The sequence below is a fragment of the Balaenoptera acutorostrata genome, chromosome 4 (assembly GCF_949987535.1).
Source record: "Balaenoptera acutorostrata chromosome 4, mBalAcu1.1, whole genome shotgun sequence".
NCBI classification, from domain to species: Eukaryota; Metazoa; Chordata; class Mammalia; order Artiodactyla; family Balaenopteridae; genus Balaenoptera; species Balaenoptera acutorostrata.
The window spans coordinates 22,706,734-22,731,591 of NC_080067.1; the positions used below are offsets into that span (position 1 = coordinate 22,706,734).

The 24,858-nt window shown below is 37.7% G+C and overlaps 1 protein-coding gene across 2 annotated transcripts in view; it reads right to left on the bottom strand.

The window, feature by feature from the left end:
• The window catches only part of STAG1 (STAG1 cohesin complex component), a 434,186-nt gene that overhangs the window by 303,591 nt on the left and 105,737 nt on the right, over positions 1–24,858 (bottom strand). The window contains exons 1-3 of one of the 2 annotated variants that reach the window (XM_057545018.1): positions 9,478–9,585; positions 6,795–6,905; positions 479–581 (exon numbers count right to left, since the gene is read on the bottom strand). In XM_057545018.1, the coding sequence (XP_057401001.1) occupies positions 479–581; positions 6,795–6,823 (132 nt within the window). In that variant the 5' untranslated portion in view covers positions 6,824–6,905; positions 9,478–9,585. Of the gene's footprint in view, positions 1–478; positions 582–6,794; positions 6,906–9,477; positions 9,586–24,858 lie in introns of those variants that run through there. The other variant, XM_057545017.1, reaches the window with a different exon arrangement.

The window sequence follows — 24,858 nt, forward strand, 5'->3', positions numbered from 1 at the left end:
CAATTAAATGACAACTTGTGTACTCAGATTACATAAAGATATACCTCAAAGTAAGGATACCTAGAGCTTTTCTAAACTTCTCAGTCATGTATAAATGAGAATATATTCTGAGACTGGACCCAAATACTACCAAAATGCATACTTAGGAGCTCACAGGAAATCAGAGTTGCATCTAAAAATAAAAGGCAAAGAAATCATAACTAACTACACCTCATTCCATGTTGATCATCTTCTCAATGCCTTCACATGGACCACCATTTATTTACAAGAGAAGCATGGAAAGCAAAAAAGATACTATAATTAATTTCCTTTTTCTAAGCACTACTAAGCCAATTTATGAAGCAAAGTTTCCAAGAATTTCTGATGTGTCAGTGAGATCTGAAAAAGTGTTAACAATACTAGAATTAACAAATAGCTCATATCAAGCCCCTTTACTTGGTAACCGTTAAAGGAACAAAGAAGACAAGTATATACATACTGGAGGCCGGCCAGGTCGACCCCTTTTTCTTTTCCCTTTGACCTCTGTTTCTTCAAGTTCACTGCCAGCATCAGAATGGGCAGTAGTTTCATTAGTTGAATCCCTAGAAAATATGATATATTATTTTAGTGAACAAATTAATAATACATACCTATTTATAATACAATGCAGCTCTGTTCCACTGGTTTCCTTACCTCCTGCTATATGTACATATATGGCTGATTAGAAGTGGTTTATACTTCCACTTTCAGAAAAAATCTTTAGCAAATTGAAAATGTTACCCTCCCTGCTAATATCACATAACACTGAATAAAATGATTTCCCAAATAGAGAAATACAGACAAGGAAATGACTGTGGAAATGGCAGCTGCTATACAACATATAAATGCAAAATAACAATTGCAAAAGACTAATTCTTCAATATAAAAAAGATAAAGGCCTGGGAGAAATTTTATACATTTTATAAAATAATAAAAGTGTGCTGGTAAATGTTTAACAACTGGCTCTTCAAAAAATACATGCATAAATTATTAGAAATGTTAACAATATAAAGGATGCAGAGCACTCAACTTACAAACAATAATAAAATGCACAATATTCTTTATTGTAAATTCTATCCAGCTAATTGATTCATATAAAATGATTTTGATAATTTTGCCAAACTCTTGTATCCCTAGCTCACCTATGGTTGCAACTGATGAACAAATAGTGTTTTGACATGAAAGACAGTTGATATCTTTGTTCACTTTAATGAACAGAATGCAAATGAAATGACAAAGACATTTGTGGGAACTTCACTCATTGGTCAACGTTGGGAGCAACTTTTTCACTGAATGGAATACATAATAGCTCTCGAACACTAGAAGGATACATCCTCAATTTTGTGTGGTATCATAATGTAATGACTATAGACTTGATACACCTTTAAGTTTAATCCGTTATTAACAATTTCTCCATCACTTTGAATCCACAAACAACAAAACAATAAACTGAGCCCTGATTTGTAGTGTTTGCTGATTTTTATAATGTGAATGCTCCCACCGCAGCCAAATTCAAACTACCAAAGTGACATCACCAAATGCAGAGTTGAGAAGTAATTAACAGTAGCAGTACACTACTAAAAAGTATTTCCACCATACATACAATAGGTGTAAATAAAAACCTCAAGAGCACAGAAAATAGTAGGATGTAAAATAATTAGGAAATGATGAGTTTTGAGTATTTATTACTTTTGTTTTTAACATGATTTAATTAATTTTAAGTTTGCATAATTTAACTTTTTATAATGGCTATGTTATATTGAACGAGGTCACAAAATTCCCGGAAATTTAATATTCAGCTCTCCAGGCCAGTACAGGCTGGCCCCAGCATGGCACTAAAAAGGTACAGATAGTATTAACAAAAACATCCTCACTGAATTCTACATTACTAACTGTATAAAGGATCTGCATAAAACTGCAAATAGCAGGAAGGGTACAAAGCAAATGGAAGGAAGGGTAAGCTCAACTCACAACTTACTGAAACTGCGCCACTGAAGGTTTACTTCCATTCTCTCCTTGTGTTGATTCCTCAAAGCTCATTTCATTACTGTTTGCTCTTCTCCCTTTAAACTACCCTCTCTTGGAGAGCTCATCCATTTGATGTGTAACTTTTATGCAAATGACTTCAGTATATTATCACAGACCTGACTATCTGTAATTCAAGATTTTCAACTGCATGTGTAACATGCTTCTTTGCATGCCACCTCAAATTCACCAAATAACACATATAAAATTAAGTCCAATTCTGACTATTTCTAGCTCTCTGCTCATGGCAATACCATTGGTTAACTGATTTAGTAAGTTAATGCCCAAGTGTGCTTTGTTATATAAATTTGTTATTGTCTTACTCAAATTCCTATAATCATATCAGTCTTCCTTTTGTGCCGTCAGTTAAAGTCCTCCTGAGTTGTCCTCTGTGTACTAACTCTGTCTCTCATTTTTTTCATGATTATTACCATAATCACAACTTCTTGAATTAATTGCAACTTATCTCCCTGCTTCTACTATTCCCCTTGTCCAAGCCACTCTACACACTACTGTCACTAATATTCTCATATCATGTTCCTTCTCTGCTTGCAAATCTTCAAAGGTAATCTGGTATTTAAAACTATAAGTAATATTGATCTAGTCCAAGGGTCAGCAAACATTTTCTTAAAGGGCTATATAATAAATATTTTAGGCTTAGGGGTCTTAAGGTCTCTGTATCTACTACTCAACTCTGGGACCATAGCATGAATGCAGCCATAGATAATACGTAAATGAATGGATGTTGCTGTGGTCCAATAATATTTATAAAAACAGGCTTCTGAGCCACTATCAGTAAGTTTTTCAATCACTGATCTAGTTGATCTTATTCATTTCTACTAAAGAACAATAAATCATTCTGCTTTTTCTCCTCACTACAGTCCAAATAGACTGTTTAGCATATACTGTGTGCCGGTTTATATACATTATCTAGAATAAATATGCACAAACCCTTGTAAGAAAACATACTGTTGTCCCAATTTTACAGATGAGGAAACAAAAGATCTGGAAACCTGATCATCTTGTCCATATTTACACAACTAGCAAGTGGCAGGGTCCACTTAGATCTCAAGGTAAACGTGAATTCTCTATCTCCACAGCAGGATACTAGAATGCAAATAATACGTTTTGTATTTCTCTTACGTGGACAGAATACACTAGTGCTTTTGATGCTCACAGAAATCTCCAGGCAACTACAAAAGCAGGTTGGTTCCATCATATAATATGTGACCCATCAGTGAAATTAACTTAACCTTGAGCAATATAGTTTACTGACAAAAGAAAAAAGTACAATTGTTTTCTAATTCCGCAAACTTCAGCCAGCTTAGAAGGTGACAGCTATTACCAACAGATAACTAACATACTCCAATTAGTATATATATGTACATTTATTTGTTTATTAGAATATGATACATAAATTTATTAGAATATGATACATAAATTTATTATTATTATCTAATAAATTTATTAGAATATGATACATAAATTTTTGTTTTTTGATTTCAAGCAAGAGAAGATATAAGAATACAAGGAAGAGTTTCACTTCACCATACCCTAACTCTGAACCTCAATCTGCAGAACAAGATTATTAACAGTTTCATGAATACTCTGTCATAAATATTTATGTTCTGGTATATATATACATAAATACAAAACAATATATTTTAATTTTTAAAATTTAAATTAATAGGAATTTTCCATACAAATACATAGGATTCCTGAATGATACTCCATAATACGTTCCCTATCTATGAGCACTTAGATTGTCTCTACTTTTAAGCTATTACAAACAGAGCTGTAACAACTGTCCTTGCACATTAATTCTTATTACACATCAACAAATATCTCTCTAGAATAGACACAGAATGCTGGATCAAGGAGTATGCAAATTCAAACATCAACCAACTGCTCTACAAAAAGCACATTTATAAGACTATCGGACATAAATGAAAAGAATGGAAGAATCAGATCAAACCTTATAAATGATTTTTTTTGCTCCCTAAAACTCTTTAAATTCTGTCTTCCTCTCTCCATTTCCTCTGTAATCATTTTAGTTCAAGTTGTTATCATCCCTGGCCTGGACACTGCAACACCTTTCTCCTAATAGGACTCCTTGCTTCTTCTGTTGCCACTTCCAATCTAATCACTATACTGTACTAAGAGTGATTTTCAAAGTATATATCTTATTATGTCTATCCCATGCTTAAAACCCTACAGTGGTTTCCTTCTGCTTCTAGGGGATAAAAACCTCAAAATTCTTAATATAAGACCTAGCAGGTCCCTGTATGATACAGCCCTACCCTACTTGCAATCCTTATTTTACACCACTCTCCATCCTCAATCCTGAAAAAAGAAAAATAACAGCTTTATTTCAGTCCCTCAAACATACCATGATTCCTCCTACCTCAGGGTCTTTGCACATGCCATTCCTTCAGTCTGGAATTAATACCCTGATCCCTTCTTCTTCCCCCAAATTCCCTCCACTTCAGGTTTAAGAATCATGTCTCTTCCTTAGAAAAGTAGACTAAATCAAGGCATGTGTTAAAATTCTAATAAAATCCTCTAGCTTACCTTCATAGTACCAATGGCAGTTTAAATCTAAATATTTGTGACTATTTGATTAATATCTATCTATATAAGCTTCATGGCAACAAGGACTGAGTCTTTTCCACTTGCTCTTTCTCCCCAGAGCTTAACACAGTTCCTTGTACTACAACATTTGGTGGAATATATAATATGTGGTAATTGACAACATTGATGATGCTTAATATTGGGCTGGCCAAAAAGTTCATTCAGGTTTTTCCAATGATGTAATGGAAAAAGGCATGAACGAACTTTTTGGCCAACCCAACAGTAAACACACTAAGGTAACAAATTCATTGGTCATTATAATGACTAAGCAAGCCAAGAAATAATAAGATCATTCACTAGAGTGACCTTTCTAGTGTCTCCATTAAAAAAATCGCTACTGAATTGAACATTAACAATCATGGGATCAAAAGATTTGTCTGTTTTCGAAGAGACTTTAGAAATTAATTTCCAATATATTATCTTCACTTTACAAATGACAGAAACTGAAGTTTACCAATACTAAGAGACATATCATGTTTCCTTTCCTCTACAATGTAGACATGGTATAGTTAGATGGATTGATGAAGATAATATCCTCAGAAAATTGTTTTATGTGCTCAGTAAATGGTTTAGATCTCAACCTGACCAAGAGTACATCTCCAGCTGACAGATTAAAAGCAAATTTCATTTACCCATCTCACAGATCACTACTATCCATTATCGTATTAAAAGTTTACATTTTTATGAAAAAAAGTTTTCTACAAAACATGATGTTAAATAATATCATGCCCATGCAATCGCTTGTTAAATATAATCTATTTAAATACAACCTGTGTTTCATATTTAATCAAAGAGATATTTTACAAAGGGTCTGCCTAATACGCAGCAGTGTGCTACGAGCTGGCCATACAAAAATAAAGCACAAAGGCACAAACTTCAGGCAAAAACAATAAGAAAGCGTTATAAAACATTATGTTAAGTATGACGCTATAAAAAAAAGGGTAGAGTATGACAGGAGCACAGGAGGGAACCTACCCAACTTTGAGGAGTCAGAGGAGCTTTGCTGGAGGCATACTTTAGCCAAGACCCACAGGACTACCAAGATGGCGAGGTAAGGAAAGATACACATAGGCATTGCAGGCAGAATTAAGAAAAACAAAAGTACAAATACTATATGGAGACCTCCAAACTTGGTATTATGTTCAAGTTAAGGCTAATAAAGAAGCTTGTAGTTAAGTAAATAAAAAGGGCTTGTATCTCCTATATTTGGACAAACAAAGGAGGGTAGGTACTGATGGGTTTTCAGCACGTAAACTAATTTGGATAGCTTTTTGTCTTAGAGCTCCAGAGGAAAAACAGTAGGCCAGGAGACCAACTGGAAGGTGACTACAGTCTCTTGGAGAAGACACATATAAATGATCTGGGACTATAAAAACATATAAATAATTACATAAACTGTTGGTCACTTTCATTATATCTAAAGCACTGTTATCATATAGGATCACAGTATGCAGATTCCTAATTTGTAGCTTAATGACACCTATAAAAAGAAAAGTATCTGCCATTACCCTGATCACATCTCCCAGAGAATTCATAATAAGATCAAATTCTAGATCTGTCCTACAACCCTAACAAAATCTAATAATGAGATGCCACCAGAAATGCCAAGAAGGACTCACCAATCACAATCTCAATCTCAGGGAAAAGAAGCTCTGGCATGGGGGTGAGAGGGTTAGACACACAGTGTGATACAGGATAGAGGTCTACAAACTTTCTCTGTAAATAGCCAAACAAAATATTTATGCTCTGCAGGTTAATTCACTCTCTATTACAACTTATAGTCATAAACATTCTGCAAAGGAATCAGTGTGACTCTATTCCAATAACACTTTATTTACAAAAACAGTCAGCATGCCAGACTGGCCCATGTTCATAGTTTGCTGACTCCTAATATAAGACAGTGTAACATGTTTTTTGTTCAGTAACACAGAACATGCTGACATTATGATGCAAGGGCTATAGATGGATATAGTAATTACACCCTCTAATAGTTCTTTTACGTCAAACATATTGCCCAACTATCAGAGAACATATTTGATGTGTCTTACTAATGAGAGCATTTTGATACAAAAAAGTGTTACATGCATTTAAAAAAAATAAAAGAAAGCTATAATACTTACTGTAACACTGGTAACTCTGAAGTAATCATTGCTGTAAAGATCTTTCCACAATGGAGCAAAGAATCAAGTGCTGTACAATTCAAAACTTCCAAAATAACCTCAAAGGTAATCCTGTTAATTAAAAAAAAAAAAGAAAGAAATTTTTTTCCAGCTTTACTGAGGTACAGCTGACAAATAAAACTGTTAGATACTTACAGCGGGATGATTTGATATATGGATACATTGTGAAGGGCTTCCCCCATTGAGTTAATTAACAAATCCACCACCTCACATATTTACTTTTCCTTTTTTTTTGGTCCCAACATTCAATAAGTTCTACTCTCTTAGCAAATTTCAATTATACAAAACAGTGTTATCAACTATAGTCACTATATTATACATTAGATCCTCAGACCGTATTCATTTATAACAAAGTTTGTACCGTTTCACCAACCTCTCCCTATTTCCCCTATCACTTGGCCCCTGGCAACCACTTTTCTACGAATTCCCCACCCCCGCTTCAAGATTCCACATATAAGTGATTCCACACACATACACACACCAGGTTTTCTTTATTCATATGTCCATGGTCACATAAGGTTGTTTCCATATTTTGGTTATGGTGAATAATGGTGCTATGAGCATGGGAGTACATCTATCTCTTTGGGATAATGATTTCATTTCTTTTGATATATACCCAGAAGTGGGATTGCTGTGTAATATGGTAGTTTTTAATTATCTGAGGAACCTCCATACTGTTTTCCAGAGGCTTTCCCAGTTTACATTTGCACAAACAGTGAAGGGGCTCCGTTTTGTCCACATCCTCAACCAGAATATATCTCTTATTTTTTTGATAAAAGCCATCCTAACAGAGGTGTGAAGTGATACATCATGGCTCTGATTTTCATTTCCCTGAAGACCAGTGATGTTGAATACCTTTTCATGTAGCTTTTGGTCATTTATATACCTTCTTCAGAAAAATGTCTATTTAGGTCTTTTGAAAATTACTTTAGAATAAAATGAATATGCCAGAATATACAGACTACAATCAACCAGTACTACCAACAAGCACACTCCTTGGTATTTACCCAAATGAATTGAAAATTTATGTCTACATAAAAGCCTGAACAAAGATGTTTACAGCGGTTTTATTCAAAATTGCCAAAACAGGAAAGAAAGGTGTCCTTTAATAGGTGAATGGATAAATAAACTGTGGTACACGCAGACAATGGAATACTATTTAACACTTAAAAGCAATGAGCTATGAAGCCAGGAAAAGACACAGAGAAAGCTCAAATGCATATTACTAACTGAAAGAAGCCAATCTGAAACCACTACATACCATATGATTTGAACAATATGGCATTCTGGAAAAGGCAAAATACGGAGACAGTAAAAATATCAGTGATTGCCAGAAGTTATGGGGTAGGAGAGATGACTAAGTGGGCACAGAAGATTTTTAGGGCAGAGAAGATATTTTGTATGATACAAGAATGGTGGGTACATCTAACTACATTTATCAAAACCCATAGAATGTATAACACAAAGAGTGAACCCTAATGTAAATTACAGACACTGGGTGATAATGACATGTCAACATAGGTTCATTGATTGTAACAGACATACCACTGTAATATGAGATGTTAATAGTGGGAGAGGCTATATGTATGTGGGAACAGGGGTTATAGGGGGACTCTCTCTACCTTCTGTTCAATTCTACTGTGAACATAAAACTTCTCTAAAAAATAAAATTAAAAAAAAAAAAGTAGCAGAGGAAGTGGGACAAAAGAGAGCATCCAAGACAGGCCATGACACAATACCTAATAGAATAACATAGGTATAACTAGAATTCCAGAAGGAGAGAGAAAGATCAAAGCAAAATAAATATTTGAAGAGATAACGGAGGAGAACTTTCCAAAAATAATTTAAGACATTAAAACACAGATGGAAGATCAGAGAATTCCCAAGAAGAATACTCTAAAATATAATATTGCTAAAAATGAAAGAAAATTCAAAAGGAAGCTAAAAAAACATAATTCCTCACACACAGAAAAACAAAAAATTTTATCAGACTTTTTGGTAGAAACTATGTAAGGTGAAAGACAATGGAATAAAACTGAAGAGTGGAGAGGAAAAAAACATGAACATTGAATTACCAATCTTTCAAAAATGAAAAAAAGAAATGATGTCATGGAAAATGGAGGAGTAAGAAACCTCAAGAATTAGGCCCTCCAATGAAGCAACTCTTAGCTTGGCAAAAAAAAAAAAAAAAAAAATGACAAGACATCTTTTATGGACATCTGTAATCTAATAAAAACTTATGACAAAGAGAGAAGTGCCTAACAGTCTATTTTATTTGATAAGAGAGCACAGTAGTATTTTTGCTTACCTGTATGCCATCTCCCCTACCCCAACTCTATGGTGCCCACAGGGACAGCAGACAGAGTTACTAGTACGGCTTGCTGATGCCAAAGAGAACACCGTGGACCCATTCTCAAAAACTGGCAGAGTGTTTTGAAGGGCTTCCCTTTTTTTTGAAAGAGTATCATCTTTCAAAAGGATTTAAAGACATACAATAAAAGTAGCTGCCAGGGGCAAGACAGTGGATTACATAAATATCAGATAATCTAAAAAGCCTCAAAATAAAAAGGCAGAGGAGTAAGATATTTGAGGAATAAGTACTTTAAAGGGATATCGCACATACCAGGAAATGTAGACTGCTACTTGAATGCCCAGGGCTGGATGAATTCTTAGAGAAGACCTGAGGAGCACAGGCTTGCAACTCTAGCTGATCTTTGCTCTCTGTGCAAGCACAAGGTGAATACTAAGGCAAAGCTGTAGGTAGCCTGCCTAACCTCTGAAGAAGTACCTCAGCTAACAGACAATCTGCAAAAAACAAGAAATTACATTTTTCCAATTCCCATTAACTAAGGAAATCTGGACGATCACTGCTAAACACCCAGACAACAAAATTTCAGTAACCACACATGACAAGGAATACAGTCCTTGCAAAAACAGTTTAGAAAAAAGTAAATAAAGAAATGACTGCAGCCCTTGAAAAGACAACAACAGTAAAGCATGGGGAGGAGAGGAGAATCTAGTGTTACAAAACTAATATTCAAAATGTCCAGTTTTTAAAAAACAAAAAAAATCAAAAGGCATACAAACAAATGTGAAAATATGACCCATTAACAACAACAAAAAAAGAATTCCAAACAAATCATCTCCATGTAAGCCCAGATATTGAAGTCAGACTTCCAGAGAAGACAGACTTCCAAAAGTATATCAACAGAAAGGGGTAGAAAGAGTATCTGAAGACACAACAGCAAAAAACTTAGCAATTTAAAATTAAATACAGAAATCTACACAATCAAGAAGGTAAATGAACTCCAAGTAGGAGAAACTCAAAAGTGAGTCACACACAGAGATATAGAGAACAAGCTAGTGGTTACCAGTGGGCAGGGGTGGGGAGGATGGGGGTGGGGTTTGGGTCAGTAATATAGAGGTGGGGGAGTGGGAGGTACAAACTGTTGGGTGTAAGATAGGCTCAAGGATGTATCATACAACATGAGGAATATAGCTAACATTTTGTAATACTGTAAATGGAAGGTAATCTTTAAAAATTGTACAAAAATTAAAAAAAAAATTTTAAAGAGTCACACAGATACAAACTACAGTTTACCCTTGAACAACACCAGGGTTAGGGGCAATGACTCCCTGCACAGTCAAAAATCCGCATATAACTTTATAGTCAGTCCTCCGTATTCATGGTTCCACATCACCGCTCAACTAACCACACACTGTGTAGTATTTTAGTTTTTTTTGAAAAACACCTGTGTAAGAGTGGACAGGTGCAGTTCAAACTTGTGTGATTCAAAAGTCAACTGTATAGTCAAACTGTAAAAGCCAGAGATGAAACAATCTTGAAGGAAGAACAAAATCAAAAATAATCCACCTCGTCATATACAAGTAATCCACAGAATCCACAGTAAGACTAACAGCCAATTTCTCATTAAATATCATGGAAGCCAGAAGACAGTAGGATGACATATCTAAAATGCTGAAAGAAAACTGTCAAACAAGAATTCTATACCTAGCAGACTATCACTCAAAAATGGCAGAGAAATTAAAACATTCCTAGAAAAATAAAAACTGAGGAAGTTTGTTGCTAGACCTGCCCTGCCCTACGAGAAACGCTAAAGGAACTCCTTCATGCAGAAATAAAGAATAAACAATAACTTGAAGCCACAGAAAAAAAGGAGACCATTGGAAAAATTAACTACACAGGTAAATATAGAAGCCAGTATTATTTTATTTTTGGTTTGTAATTCCTGTATTTGTTTCCTTTATGATTTAAAAGAAAAATAATAAAATAGTATTTATTAAAGATATAGTTTAGTTTTTAATTGAAGTACAGTTGATTTACAATATTGTGTTTGTTTCAGGTGTACAGCAAAGTGATTCAGTTATACCATTTTTTCAGATTATTTTCCATTATACGTTATTGTAAGATATCGTAGCTTTGTAGTATAGTCTGAAGTCTGGAAAGGTTATGCTTTGTTCTTTTTCCTCAGGATTGCTTTGGCAATTCTGGGTCTTTTGCAGTTCCATATAAATTTTAGGACTATTTGTTCTAGTTCTATGAAAAATGTCATGGATATTTTGATACAAACTGCATTAAATCTGTAGATTTCTTTGTCCAAAATGTATGGGCATTTTAACAATGTTAATTCTTCCAATCCAAGAGTATGGACATCTTTCCATTTCTTTGAATCAAAAGATGTAATTTATAACAATAATATAAGTGAGGGATGGGGATGGGAGCAAAATTTTATAAGTTATTACAGGTATACCTCATCTTATTGCACTTTGCTTTATGAGCTTCAAAGATATTGCATTTTTTACAAATTTAAGGTTTTGTGGCAACCCTGCTAGTCTATCATTGTCATTCTTCCAATAGCACTTGCTCATTTCATGTCTCTTTGTCACATTTTGGTAATTCTCCCAATATTTCAAACTTTTCATTATTATTATTATGTGTCCTATAGTAATCTGTGATCAGCAATGTTACTATCATAATTGTTTTAGGGTGCCAAGAATGACACCCACATAAGCCAGCAAACATAATTGATAAATGTTGTGTGTGTTATGACTGCTCCACTGATCGACCTTTCCTCTGTCTCTCTCCCTCTCCGTGGCCCTCCCTATTCCTGGATACATAACAATATTGAAATTAGGCCTATTAATAAACCCACAATGGCTGCTACGTGTTCAAGTCAAAGGAAGAATTGTATGTCTCTCACTTTCAATCAAAAACTAGACATGATTAAGCTTAGCGAAGAAGGCATGTCAAAAGCTGAGACAGATAAAAAGCAAGGCCTCTTGCACTAAGCAGTTCGCCAACTTGTAACTGAAAAGAAAAAGTTCTTAAAGAAAATTGAGAATGCTACTCCAGTGAACATGTGAATGATAAGAAAGCAAAACAGCCTATTGCTGATACGAGAAAGTCTTAGGAATCTAGATAGAAGATCAAATCAGTTACAACATTCCCTTAAGTCCAAGTCTAATCCAGAGCAAGACCCTACAAAGGCTAAGACAAGTGAGGAAGCTGCAGAAAAAAAGTATGAAACTACCAGAGGCTAGTTCATGAGGCTTAAGGAAAGAAGCTGTCTCCATAACATAAAAGTGCAACGTAAAGCAGCAAATGGTGATGTAGAAACTGAAGCAAATTATGCAGAAGATCTAGCTAAAATAAGTAATTAAGGTGCCTACACTAAACAAAAGATTTTCAATGTAGACAAAACAGCATTATTTTGGAAGAAGATGCCATCTAGAACTTTCATAGGTAGAGAGGAGAAGTCAGTGTCTGGCTTCAAAGCTTCAAAAAACAAGCATGCCTTCTTTATAGGGTCTAAGGTAGCTAGTGACTTTAAACTGAAGCCAGTGCTCATTTATTATTCCAAAAATCCTAGGACCCTTAAGAATTACACTATATCTATTCTGCCTGAGCTCTAGAAATGGAAAAACAAAGCCTGGATGACAGCACATCTGTTTACAACATGGTTTAGTGAGTATTTTAAGCTTACTCTTGAGATCTACTGCTCAGAAAAGAAGATTCCTTTCAAAATATTACTGCTCATTGACAATGCACCTGATCAACCTAGAGCTCTGCTAACAATGCACAGTGAGAGTTACGTTGTTTTCACACCTCCTGACACAGCATCCATCCTGCAGACCACAAGGAGTCATTTCACTGTTCAACTTTCATTAGTTAAGAAATACATTTCGTAAGGCTGTAGCTGCCACAGATAGTGATTCCTCTGGTGAACCTGAACAAGGTCAGCTGAAAACATGGAAAAGATTCAGCATTCTAGATGCCATTAGTGGCATTTGTGATTCATGGAAAGAGGTCAAAACATGAACATAAACAGGAGTTTGCAAGAAGTTGATTCCAACCCTCATGGATGACTTTGAGGGGTTCAAGTCTTCAGTGGGGGAGAGAACTGTGGGTGTAGTGAAATAGCAATGAACTAGAATTAAAAGTGCAGTCTGAATATGTGACAGCATTACTACAATTCTCATGATAAAAACTTTTATAAATGATTGGGATTGACATGTATACACTGATGTGTATAAAACCAATGACTGATTAAAAAAAATAAAGTTACTTTTCTTTGCTAAAAAAAAAAATCTTTTACAAATGAGAATTGCTTCGTATGTATGAGCAAAGAGAATAGTTTCTTGAGATGGAATCTACTCCTGGTGAAGATGCTGACAAGACTGCTGAAATGACAACAAACAGTTTAGAATATTATGCAATCCTAACTGATAAAGCAGTGGCAGGGTTTAAGAGGACTGACTCCAATTTTGAAAAAAGTTCTATTATGGGTAAAATGATCTCAAACAGCACTGTATGCTACAGGAAATTCATTCATGAATGAAGAGTCCACCAATGTGGCAAACTTCACTGTTGTCTTATTTTAAGAAATTGTCACAGTCACTCCAGCCTTCAGCAACCACCAACATACAGCAGCCATCAACACTGAGGCATGACCCTCCTCCAGCAAAAAGACTACAAGTTGATGAAGGCTCAGATGATGGTTAGCATGTTTTAGCAATAAAGTGTTTTCTATGTATGTACATAAAAGTATGTACATAGCTTTTTAAGACATAATGGTAATGAATACTTAACAGACTACAGTAACTCAAGTGACTCACTTTACTGTGATGTTTGCTTTACTGCGGTGGTCTAGAACCAAACCCGCAATGCATTTGAGGTATGCCTGAATAGATGAATAAAAAGCAAAGTTACTATCATTTCAAACTAAATTGGTATAAACGTGAGATATTAATTCTAATCACCAGGATGATTACTACGAAGATAATTTAAAATATTTAAAACATGAAAATCGAACACTAGAAAAAAATCAAACACAAACGAAGGCAGTGATGGAGGAACTGAGCAACAAAAAAGATATAAAACAAGTAGAAGAAAAATAGCAAAATCGTAAAAGTCCTTCCTTATCAACAATCTCCTTAAATATAAATGTATTAAACTAATCAATTAAGAGATAGACTGGCACAATGGAATGTTTTAAAATGATCCAGGGACTTCCCTGGTGGTGCAGTGGTTAAGAATTCGCCTGCCAATGCAGGGGCATGGGTTCAAGCCCTGGTCCAGAAAGATCCCACATGCCACGGAGCAACTAAGCCCGTGCGCCACAACTACTGAGCTTGCGCTCTAGAGCCCACGAGCCACAACTACTGAAGCCCGCGGGCCTAGAGCCCATGCTCCGCAACAAGAGAAAAGTCACTGCAATGAGAGGCCCATGCACCGCAACTCTGCACCTCTCGCTGCAACTAGAGATAGACCGCGTGCAACAAAGAAGACCCAAAGCAGCCAAAAATAAATAAATAAATTTTGAAAAAAATAAAATGATCCAATGACACGCTGTCTACAAGAAATTCATTTTAAATTTAAATACATAGAGATTGAAAACAAGAAGATACAAAAAAGTATTCTATACAAAGGGTAACCAAAAGAAAGCTGGAGTGGCTATGCTAATATCAGACAAAATACACTGAGTAAAAATGATCAATTCATCAGGAAGATATAACAATTAAAAAGATATATACACCACACAGCAGAGTCCCAAAATATATGACAAAAATACTAACAGAATCGAAAACAGAAATAGATAATCACTATAGTAATAGTTGGTGATTTCAATATACCACTTTCAAAAAAACACAGAAGATGCAGACAGAAGATCAATAAAGAAACAGAGGACTTGAACAATACCATAAAACAAAGACGTAATAGACATATATGGAACACTACACCCAACAACAGTATACACATTATTCTCAAGGGCACATATGACATTCTCCAGGATAGCTGACTAAGCCACAAAAATGTCGCAGTAACTTTTTTAAAAGATTGGAGTCATAGAAAATGTCTTCTTTGAGCACAATGGAAAAGAAGTGGAAATGAATAACAGGAGGGAAAACTGGAAAATTTGCAAATACGTGGAAATTAAACAACACACTCTTAAATTACTGAAGTTAAAGAAAAAATTACAAGACAAATTAGAATACTTTGAGACCAGTGAAAACAACACCACCACATACCAAAATTTATGAGACACAACAAAAGCAGTGCTCAAAGGGAAATACAGCTGTAAATGTTTACATTAAAAAAAAAATGAGGGAGCCCTTCAAGATAGTGGAAGAGTAAGACGTGGAGATCACCTTCCTCCCCACAAATACATCAGAAATACATCTACATGTGGAACAATTCCTACAGAACACCTACTGAACGCTGGCAAAAGACCTCAGATCTCCCAAAATGCAAAAAACTCCTCACGTACCTGGGGAGGGCAAAAGAAGAAAGAAAAAGCAGAGAAAAAAGAATAGGGACGGACCCTGCACCAGTGGAGGGAGATGTGAAGGAGGAAAAGTTTCCACACACTAGGAAGCCTCTTCACTGGCAGAGGCGGGGGTGGGGGGGAGCATCGGAGCCACGGAGGAGAGTGCAGCAATAGGGGTGCAGAGGGCAAAGCGGAGAGACTCCCGCACAGAGGATCGGTGCCGATCAGCACTTATCAGCCCGAGACGCTTGTCTGCTCACCCGCTGGGGCAGGTGGGAGCTGAGAGCTGAGGCTCGCGCTTCGAAGGTCAGATCCCAAAGAGAGGACTGGGAGAGAGGAAAAGATGGCGGAAGAGTAAGACGCGGAGATCACCTTCCTCCCCACAGATACATCAGAAATACATCTACACGTGGAACTGCTCCTATAGAACACCCACTGAACGCTGGCAGAAGACGTCAGACCTCCCAAAAGGCAAGAAACTCCCTACGTACCTGGGTAGGGCAAAAGTAAAAAGAAACAACAGAGACAAAAGAATAGGGACGGGACCTGCACCAGTGGGAGGGAGCTGTGAAGGAGGAAAGGTTTCCACACACTAGGAAGCCCCTTGGTGGGCGGAGACTGTGGGGGGCAGAGGGGGGAAGCTTCGGAGCCACGGAGGACAGCGCAGCAACAGGGGTGCGGAGAGCGAAGCGGAGAGATTCCCGCACAGAGGAGTGGTGCCGACCAGCACTCACCAGCCCGAGAGGCTTGTCTGCCACCCGCCGGGGTGGGCAGAAGCTGGGAGCTGAGGCTCGGGCTTCGGTCAGATTGCAGGGAGAGGACTGGGGTTGGCAGCGTGAACACAGCCTGAAGGGGTTATTTAGCACACCACAGCTAGCCGGGAGGGAGTCCGGGAAAAGGTCTGGAGCTGCCGAACAGGCAAGAGACTTTTTCTTGCCTCTTTGTTTCCTGGTGCGCAAGGAGAGGGGATTCAGAGCACCGCCTAAACGAGCTCCAGAGACGGCCGCAAGCCGCGGCTATCAGCGCAGACCCCAGAGACGGGCATGAAACGCTAAGGCTGCTGCTGCCACCACCAAGAAGCCTGTGTGCAAGCACAGGTCACTATCCACACCACCCCTCCCAGGAGCCTGTGCAGCCTGCCACTGCCAGGGTCCCATGATCCAGGGACAACTTCCCCGGGAGAACGCACGGCGCGCCTCAAGCTGCTGCAACGTCATGCCGGCCTCTGCTGCCGCAGGCTCGCCCCACATCCGTAACCCTCCCTCCCCCGGCCTGAGTGAGCCAGAGCCCCAGAAGCAGCTGCTCCTTTAACCCCGTCCTGTGTGAGCGAAGAACAGACGCCCTCAGGCGACCTACACGCAGAGGCGGGTCCAAATCCAAAGCTGAAACCCGGGAGCTGTGCGAACAAAGAAGAGAAAGGGAAATTTCTCCCAGCAGCCTCAGAAGCAGCGGATTAAAGCTCCACAAACAACTTGATGTACCTGCATCTCTGGAATACCTGAATAGACAACGAATCATTCCATATTGAGGAGGTGGACTTTGGGAGCAAGATATATTATTTTTTCCCCTTTTCCTCTCTTGGTGAGTGTGTATGTGTATGCTTCTGTGTGAGATTTTGTCTGTACAGCTTTGCTTCCAAGGAGAGGACTGGAGTTGGCTGTGAGAACACAGCCTGAAGGGGGCTAGTGCGCCACAGTTGGCCAGGAGGGAGTGCGGGAAAAAGTCTGGACCTGCCGAAGAGGCAAGAGACCATTGTTGTGGGGTACGTGAGGAGAGGTGATTCCTGCTCCGTGTACCCACAGAAGGTAGAGCACCACCTAAGCGAGCTCCAGAGATGGGTGCAAACTGCGGCTATCAGCTCGCACCCCAGAGACGGGCATGAACCGCTAATGCTGCAGCCACTGCCACCAAGAATCCTGTGTGCAAGTGCAGGTCACTACCCACACCCCCTCCCGGGAACCTCTGCAGCACACCACTGCCAGGGTTCTGTGATCCAGGGAAAATTTCTTGGGGGGAACACACGGTGCACCTCAGGGTGTTGCAACGTCATGCCGGCCTCTGGCGCCGCAGGCTTGCCCCACATTCTGTACCCCTCCCTCCCCCGGCCTGAGTGAGCCAGAGTCCCCTAATGAGCTGCTACTTTAACCCCATCCTGTCTGAGCAAAGAACAGACGCCCTCAGGCAACCAACACGCACAGGTAGAGACAAATCCAAAGCTGAATCCCAGGACCTGTGCGGACAAAGAAGAGAAACGGAAATCTCCCCTAGCAGCCTCAGGAGCAGCGGATTAAATCTCCACAACCAACTAGATGTACCCTGCATCTGTGGATACCTGAATAGACAACAAATCATCCCAAAACTGAGGCAGTGGACTTTGAGAGCAACGATATATATATTTCTTTCTTTTTTCTCCTTTTGTGTGTTTGTATGTGTATGCTTCTGTGTGTGATTTTGTCCGCACAGCTTTGCTTTTACCATTTGTCCTACAGTTCTGTCTGTCCAGTTTTTTTGTTTGTTTCTTTGTTTTTTGTATAGTTTTTAGAGCTTGTTATCATTTGTGGATTTGTTTTTTGGTTTGGTTACTCTCTTCCTCATTTCTTTTGTCACTTTTAAATTGTTTTATTTTTAATAATTATTCTTTTTTTAAAATAACTTTATTTTTTTCTTTCCTTTTTTCTTTTTTTTCCCTTTCCTTCTGACCTGTGTGACTGACAGGGTCTTGGTGCTCTGACCGGGTGTCAGGCCTGTGCCTCTGAGGTGGGAGAGCCGAGTTCAGGACATTGGTCCACCAGAGACCTCCCACCTCCACGTAATATCAAATAGCGAAAGCTCTCCCAGACATCTCATTCTCAACGCTAAGACCCAGCTCCACTAAATGACCAGCAAGCTACAGTGCTGGACACCTTAGGCCAAACAACTAGCAAGACAGGAACACAACCCCACCCATTAGCAGAGAGGCTGCCTAAAATAATAATGTCACAGACACCCCAAAACACACCACCAGACACGGACCTGCCCACCAGAAAGACAAGATGCAGCCTCATCCACCAGAATACAGGCACCAGTCCCCTCCACCAGGATGCATACACGACCCACTAAACCAACCACAGCCACTGGGGTCAGACACCGAAAACAATGGGAACTACGAACATGCAGCCTGCGAAAAGGAGACCCCAAACACAGTAAGTTAAGCAAAATGAGAAGACAAAGAAACACACGCAGATGAAGAAGCAAAGTAAAAAAACACCAGACCAAATGAAGAGGAAATAGGCAGTCTACCTGAAAAAGAATTCAGAGTAGTGATAGTAAAGACCTAAAATCTTGGAAAGAGAATGGAAAAATACTAGAAACATTTAAAAAGGATCTAGAAGAACTAAAGAGCAAACAAACAGTGATGAACAACACAATAAATGAAATTAAAAATTCTCTGGAAGGAATCAATAGCAGAATAACTGAGACAGAAAAATGGCTAAGTAACCTAGAAGATAAAATAGTGGAAATAACTACTGCAGAGCAGAATAAATAACGAAAAGAATTGAGGACAGTCTCAGAGACCTCTGGGACAACTTTAAATGCACCAACATTCGAATTATAGGGGTCCCAGAAGGAGAGAAAAACAAAGGGTCTGAGAAAATATTTGAAGAGATTATAGTTGAAAACTTCCCTAATATGGGAAAAGAAATACTCAAGTCCAGGAAGCGCAGAGAGCCCCATACAGAATAAATCCAAGGAGAACAACGCCAAGACACATATTAATCAAACCATCAAAAATTAAATACAAAGAAAAAATATTAAAAGCAGCAAAGGAAAAACAACAAATAACATATAAGGGAATCCACATAAGGTTAACAGTTGATCTTTCAGCAGAAACTCTGCAAGTCAGAAGGGAGTGGCAGGACATATTTAAAGGGATGAAAGGGAAAAACCTACAACTAAGATTACTGTACCCAGCAAGGATCTCATTCAGATTCGACGGAGAAATTAAAACCTTTACATGACCCTTTTTTTTGTCTTAAATTCCATATACATGTGTTAACATACGGTATAAAAGGGTCATGAAGAAACTAGGGGTAAGATGGGAATAAAGACACAGACCTACTAGAGAATGGACTTGAGGATATGGGGAGGGGGAAGGGTAAGCTGTGACAAAGTGAGAGAGTGTCATGGACATATATACACTACCAAACGTAAAATAGATAGCTAGTGGGAGGCGGCTGCATAGCACAGGGAGATCAGCTCAGTGGTTTGTGACCACCTAGAGGGGTGGGATAGGGAGGGTGGGAGGGAGGGAGACACAAGAAGGAGGAGATATGGGAACATGTGTATATGTATGACTGATTCACTTTGTTATAAAGCAGAAACTAACACACCATTGTACAGCAATTATACTCCAATAAAGATGTTTAAAAAAAAATACCTTTACAGACAAGCAAAAGCTAAGAGAATTCAGCACCACCAAACCAGCTTTACAACAAATGATAAAGGAACTTCTCTAGGCAGGAAACGTAAGAGAAGGAAAAGACCTACAGTAACAAACCCAAAACAATTAAGAAAATGGTAATAGGAACATACATATCAATAATTACCTCAAATATAAATGGATTAAATGCTCCCACCAAAAGACAAAGACTGGCTGAATGGATACAAAAACAAGACCCATATATATGCTCTCTACAAGAGACCCACTTCGGCCCTAGGGACACATACAGACTGAAAGTGAGGGGATGGAAAAAGATATTCCATGCAAATGGAAATCAAAAGAAAGCTGGAGTAGCAATTCTAATACCAGACAAAATGGACTTTAAAATAAAGACTAATATAAGAGATAAAGAAGGACACTACATAATGATGAAGGGATCAATCCAAGAAGATGTAACAATTGTAAATATTTATGCACCGAACACAGGAGCACCTTAGTCCGTAAGGCAAATGCTAACAGCCATAGAAGGAGAAATCAACAGTAACACAATCATAGTAGGGGACTTTAACACCTCACTTTCACCGATGGACAGATCATCCAAAATGAAAATAAATAAGGAAACACAAGCTTTAAATGATACATTAAACAAGGCGGACTTAATTGATATTTATAGGACATTCCAGCCAAAAACAACGGAATACACTTTCTTCTCAAGTGCACATTGAACATTCTCCAGAATAGATCATATCTTGGGTCACAAATCAAGCCTTGGTAAATTAAGAAAATTGAAATCGTATCAAGTATCTATTCTGACCACAATGCAATCAGACTAGATATCAGTTACAGGAAAAAATCAGTAAAAAATACAAACACGTGGAGACTAAACAATACACTACTTAATAACCAAGAGATCACTGAAGAAATCAAAGAGGAAATCTGAACATACCTAGAAACAAATGACAATGAAAACACAACCACCCAAAACCTATGGGATGCAGCAAAAGCAATTCTAAGAGGGAAGTTTATAGCAATACAACCATACCTTAAGAAACAAGAAACATCTCAAATAAACAACCTAACCTTACACCTAATGCAACTAGACAAACAAACCCCAAAGTTAGCAAAAGAAATCATAAAGATCAGATCAAAAAAAAATGAAACAGAAATGAAGGAAACAATAGTAATAGTTCTTTGAGAAGATAAACAAAATTGATAAACTACTAGCCAGACTCATCAAGAAAAAAAGGGAGAAAACTCAAAGCAACAGAATTAGAAATGAAAAAGAAGTAACAACTGACACTGCAGAAATACAAAGGATCATGAGAGATTACTACAAGCAACTATATGCCAATAAAATGGACAACCTGGAAGAAATGAACACGTTCTTAGAAAAGCAAACCGTCCGAGACTGAACCAGGAAGAAACAGAAAATATAAACAGACCAATCACAAGCACTGAAATTGATACTGTGATTAAAAATCTTCCAACAAACAAAAGCCCAGCACCAGATGGCTTCACAGGCAAATTCTATCAAACATTTAGAGAAGAGCTAGCATCTATCCTTCTCAAACTCTTCCAAAATATAGTAGAGGCATGAACACTGCTAAACTCATTCTACGAGGCCACCTTCACCCTGATATCAAAACCAGATAAAGATATCACACACAAAAAAACTACAGGCCAATATCACTGATAAACATAGATGCAAAAATCCTCAACAAAATACTAGCAAACAGAATCCAACAGCACATTAAAAGGATCATACACCATGATCAAGTGGGGTTTATCCCAGGAATGCAAGGATTCTTAACTGTATGCAAATCAATCAATGTGACACACCATATTAACAAACTGAAGAATAAAAACCATATGATTATCTCAATAGATGCAGAAAAAGCTTCTGACAAAATTCAACACCCATCTATGATAAAAATTCTCTAAAAAGTAGGCATAGAGGGAACTTATCTCAACATAATAAAGCCCATATATGACAAACCCACAGCCAACATCGTTCTCAATGGTGAAAAACTGAAACCATTTCCTCTAAGATCAGGAACAAGACAAGGTTGCCCACTCTCACCACTATTATTCAACATAGATTTGGAAATGTTAGCCACAGCAATCAGAGAAGAAAAAGAAATAAAAGGAATCCAAATCGGAAAACAAGAAGTAAAGCTGTCACTGTTTGCAGATTACATGATACTATACATACAGAATACTAAAGATGCTACCAGAAAACTACTAGAGCTAATCAATGAATTTGGTAAAGTTGCAGGATACAAAATTAATGTACAGAAATCTCTTCCATTCCTATACACTGATGAAAAATCTGAAAGAGAAATTAAGGAAACAATCCCATTCACCATTGAAAAAAATAAAATAAAATACCTAGGAATAAACCTACCTAGGGAGTCAAAAGACCTGTATGCAGAAAACTAAAAGACACTGATGAAAGAATTAAAGATGATACAAACAGATGAAGAGATTTACCATGTCCTTGGATTGGAAGAATCAACATTGTGAAAATGACTCTACTACCCAAAGCAATCTACAGATTCAATGCAATCCCTATCAAACTACCACTGGCATTTTTCACAGAACTAGACAAAAAATTTCACAAGTTGTATGGAAACACAAAAGATCCCGAATAGCCAAAGCAATCTTGAGAAAGAAAAACGGAGCTGGAGGAATCAGGCTCCCTGACTTCAGACTATACTACAAAGCTACAGTAATCAAGACAGTACGGTACTGACACAAAAACAGAAATATACATCAATGGAACAGGATCGAAAGCCCAGAGATAAACCCACGCACATACGGTCACCTTATTTTTGATAAAGGAGGCATGAATATACAATGGAGAAAAGGCAGACTCCTCAGTAAGTGGTGTTGGGAAAACCGGACAGCTACATGTAAAAGAATGAAATTAGGACACTCCCTAACACCATACACAAAAATAAACTCAAAATGGATTAAAGACCAATGGATATAAGGCCAGACACTATTAAACTCTTAGAGGAAAACATAGGCAGAACACTCTATGACATAAATCACAGCAAGATCCTTTTTGACCCACCTCCTAGAGAAATGGAAATAAAAGCAAAAATAAACAAATGGGACCTAATGAAACTTAAAAGCTTTTGCACAGCAAAGGAAACCATAAACAAGATGAAAAGACAACCCTCAGAATGGGAGTAAATATTTGCAAATGAAGCAACTGACAAAGGATTAATGCCCAAAATTTACAAGCAGCTCAGTATCAAAAAAAACAAACAACCCCATCCAAAAATGGGCAGAAAACCTAAATAGACCTTTCTCCAAAGAAGATACACAGATTGCCAACAAACACATGAAAGAATGCTCAACATCATTAATCAGTAGAGAAGTGCAATTCAAAACTACAATGAGGTATCACCTCACACCGGTCAGAATGGCCATCATCAAAAAATCTACAAATAATAAATGCTGGAGAGGGTGTGGAGAAAAAGGAACCCTCTTGCACTGTTGGTGCGAATGTAAATTGATACAGCCACTATGGAGAACAGTACGGAGATTCCTTAGAAAACTAAAAACAGAACTACCATACAACCCAGCAATCCCACTACTAGGCATATACCCTACCCTGAGGAAACCATAATTCAAAAAGAATCACATACCACAATGTTCACTGCAGCTCTATTTACAATAACCAGGACATGGAAGCAACCTAAGTGTCCATCGACAGATGAATGGATAAAGAAGATGTGACACATATATACAATGAAATATTACTCAGCCATATAAAGAAACGAAATTGAGTTATTTGTTGTGAGGCAGATGGACCTAGAGTTTGTCATACAGAGTGAATCAAGTCAGAAAAAGAAAAACAAATACCATATGCTAACACATATATATGGAATCTTAAAAAAAAAATGGTTCTGAAGAACCTAGGGGCAGGACAGGAATAAAGACGCAGACGTAGAGAATGGACTTGAGGACACGGGGAGGGGGAAGGGTAAGCTGGGATGAAGTGAGAGAGTGGCATGGACTTCCATACACTACCAAATGTAAAACAGGTAACTAGTGGGAAGCAACCGCATAGCACAGGGAGATCAGCTCAGTGCTTTGTGACCACCTGGGGGGGGGATGGGGAGGGTGGGAGGGAGACGTAAGAGGGAGGAGATATGGGGATGTATGTATATGTATAGCTGATTCACTTTGTTGTAGAGCACAGGCTGACACACCACCTTGAAGCAATTATACTCCAATAAAGGTGTTAAAAAAAATTTTTTTAATGAATTCAATAACCTAACTCTGTACCTTAATAGGAAAAACAAGAGCAAACTAAATGTAAAGGCAGCAAGATTTAAGAAGTAATAAAAATAAAAGAAGAAATAAACAAGAGAGACTAGAGAAAAAACAGAATTGGTAAGACCAAAAATTGTTTTTTTTTAATGTATCAATGGTATTGACAAACTTTTAGATAGACTCAGCAAGTAAAACAGATAGAAAATGCACATAACTACAATCATATATGAAAGCAGGAATATTACTATCAACCTTACAGAAATAAAAAGATTGTGGAAGAATAGGACAGAAAATTGCATGCCAATAAATTGCGTAACTTGTATTAAATGGCTCAAGCAAAAATAAAAAAATCAGAACAAACCTATAATATGCAAAGAGATTGAATCAGTTATCAAAAATCTCCCAACAAAGAAGTTCAGAACCAGATGGCTTCACTAGTGAATTCTATAAGCAATTTAAAGAAGAAATAACACTGATCCTTCTCAAAGTCTTCCTAAAAATATATGAG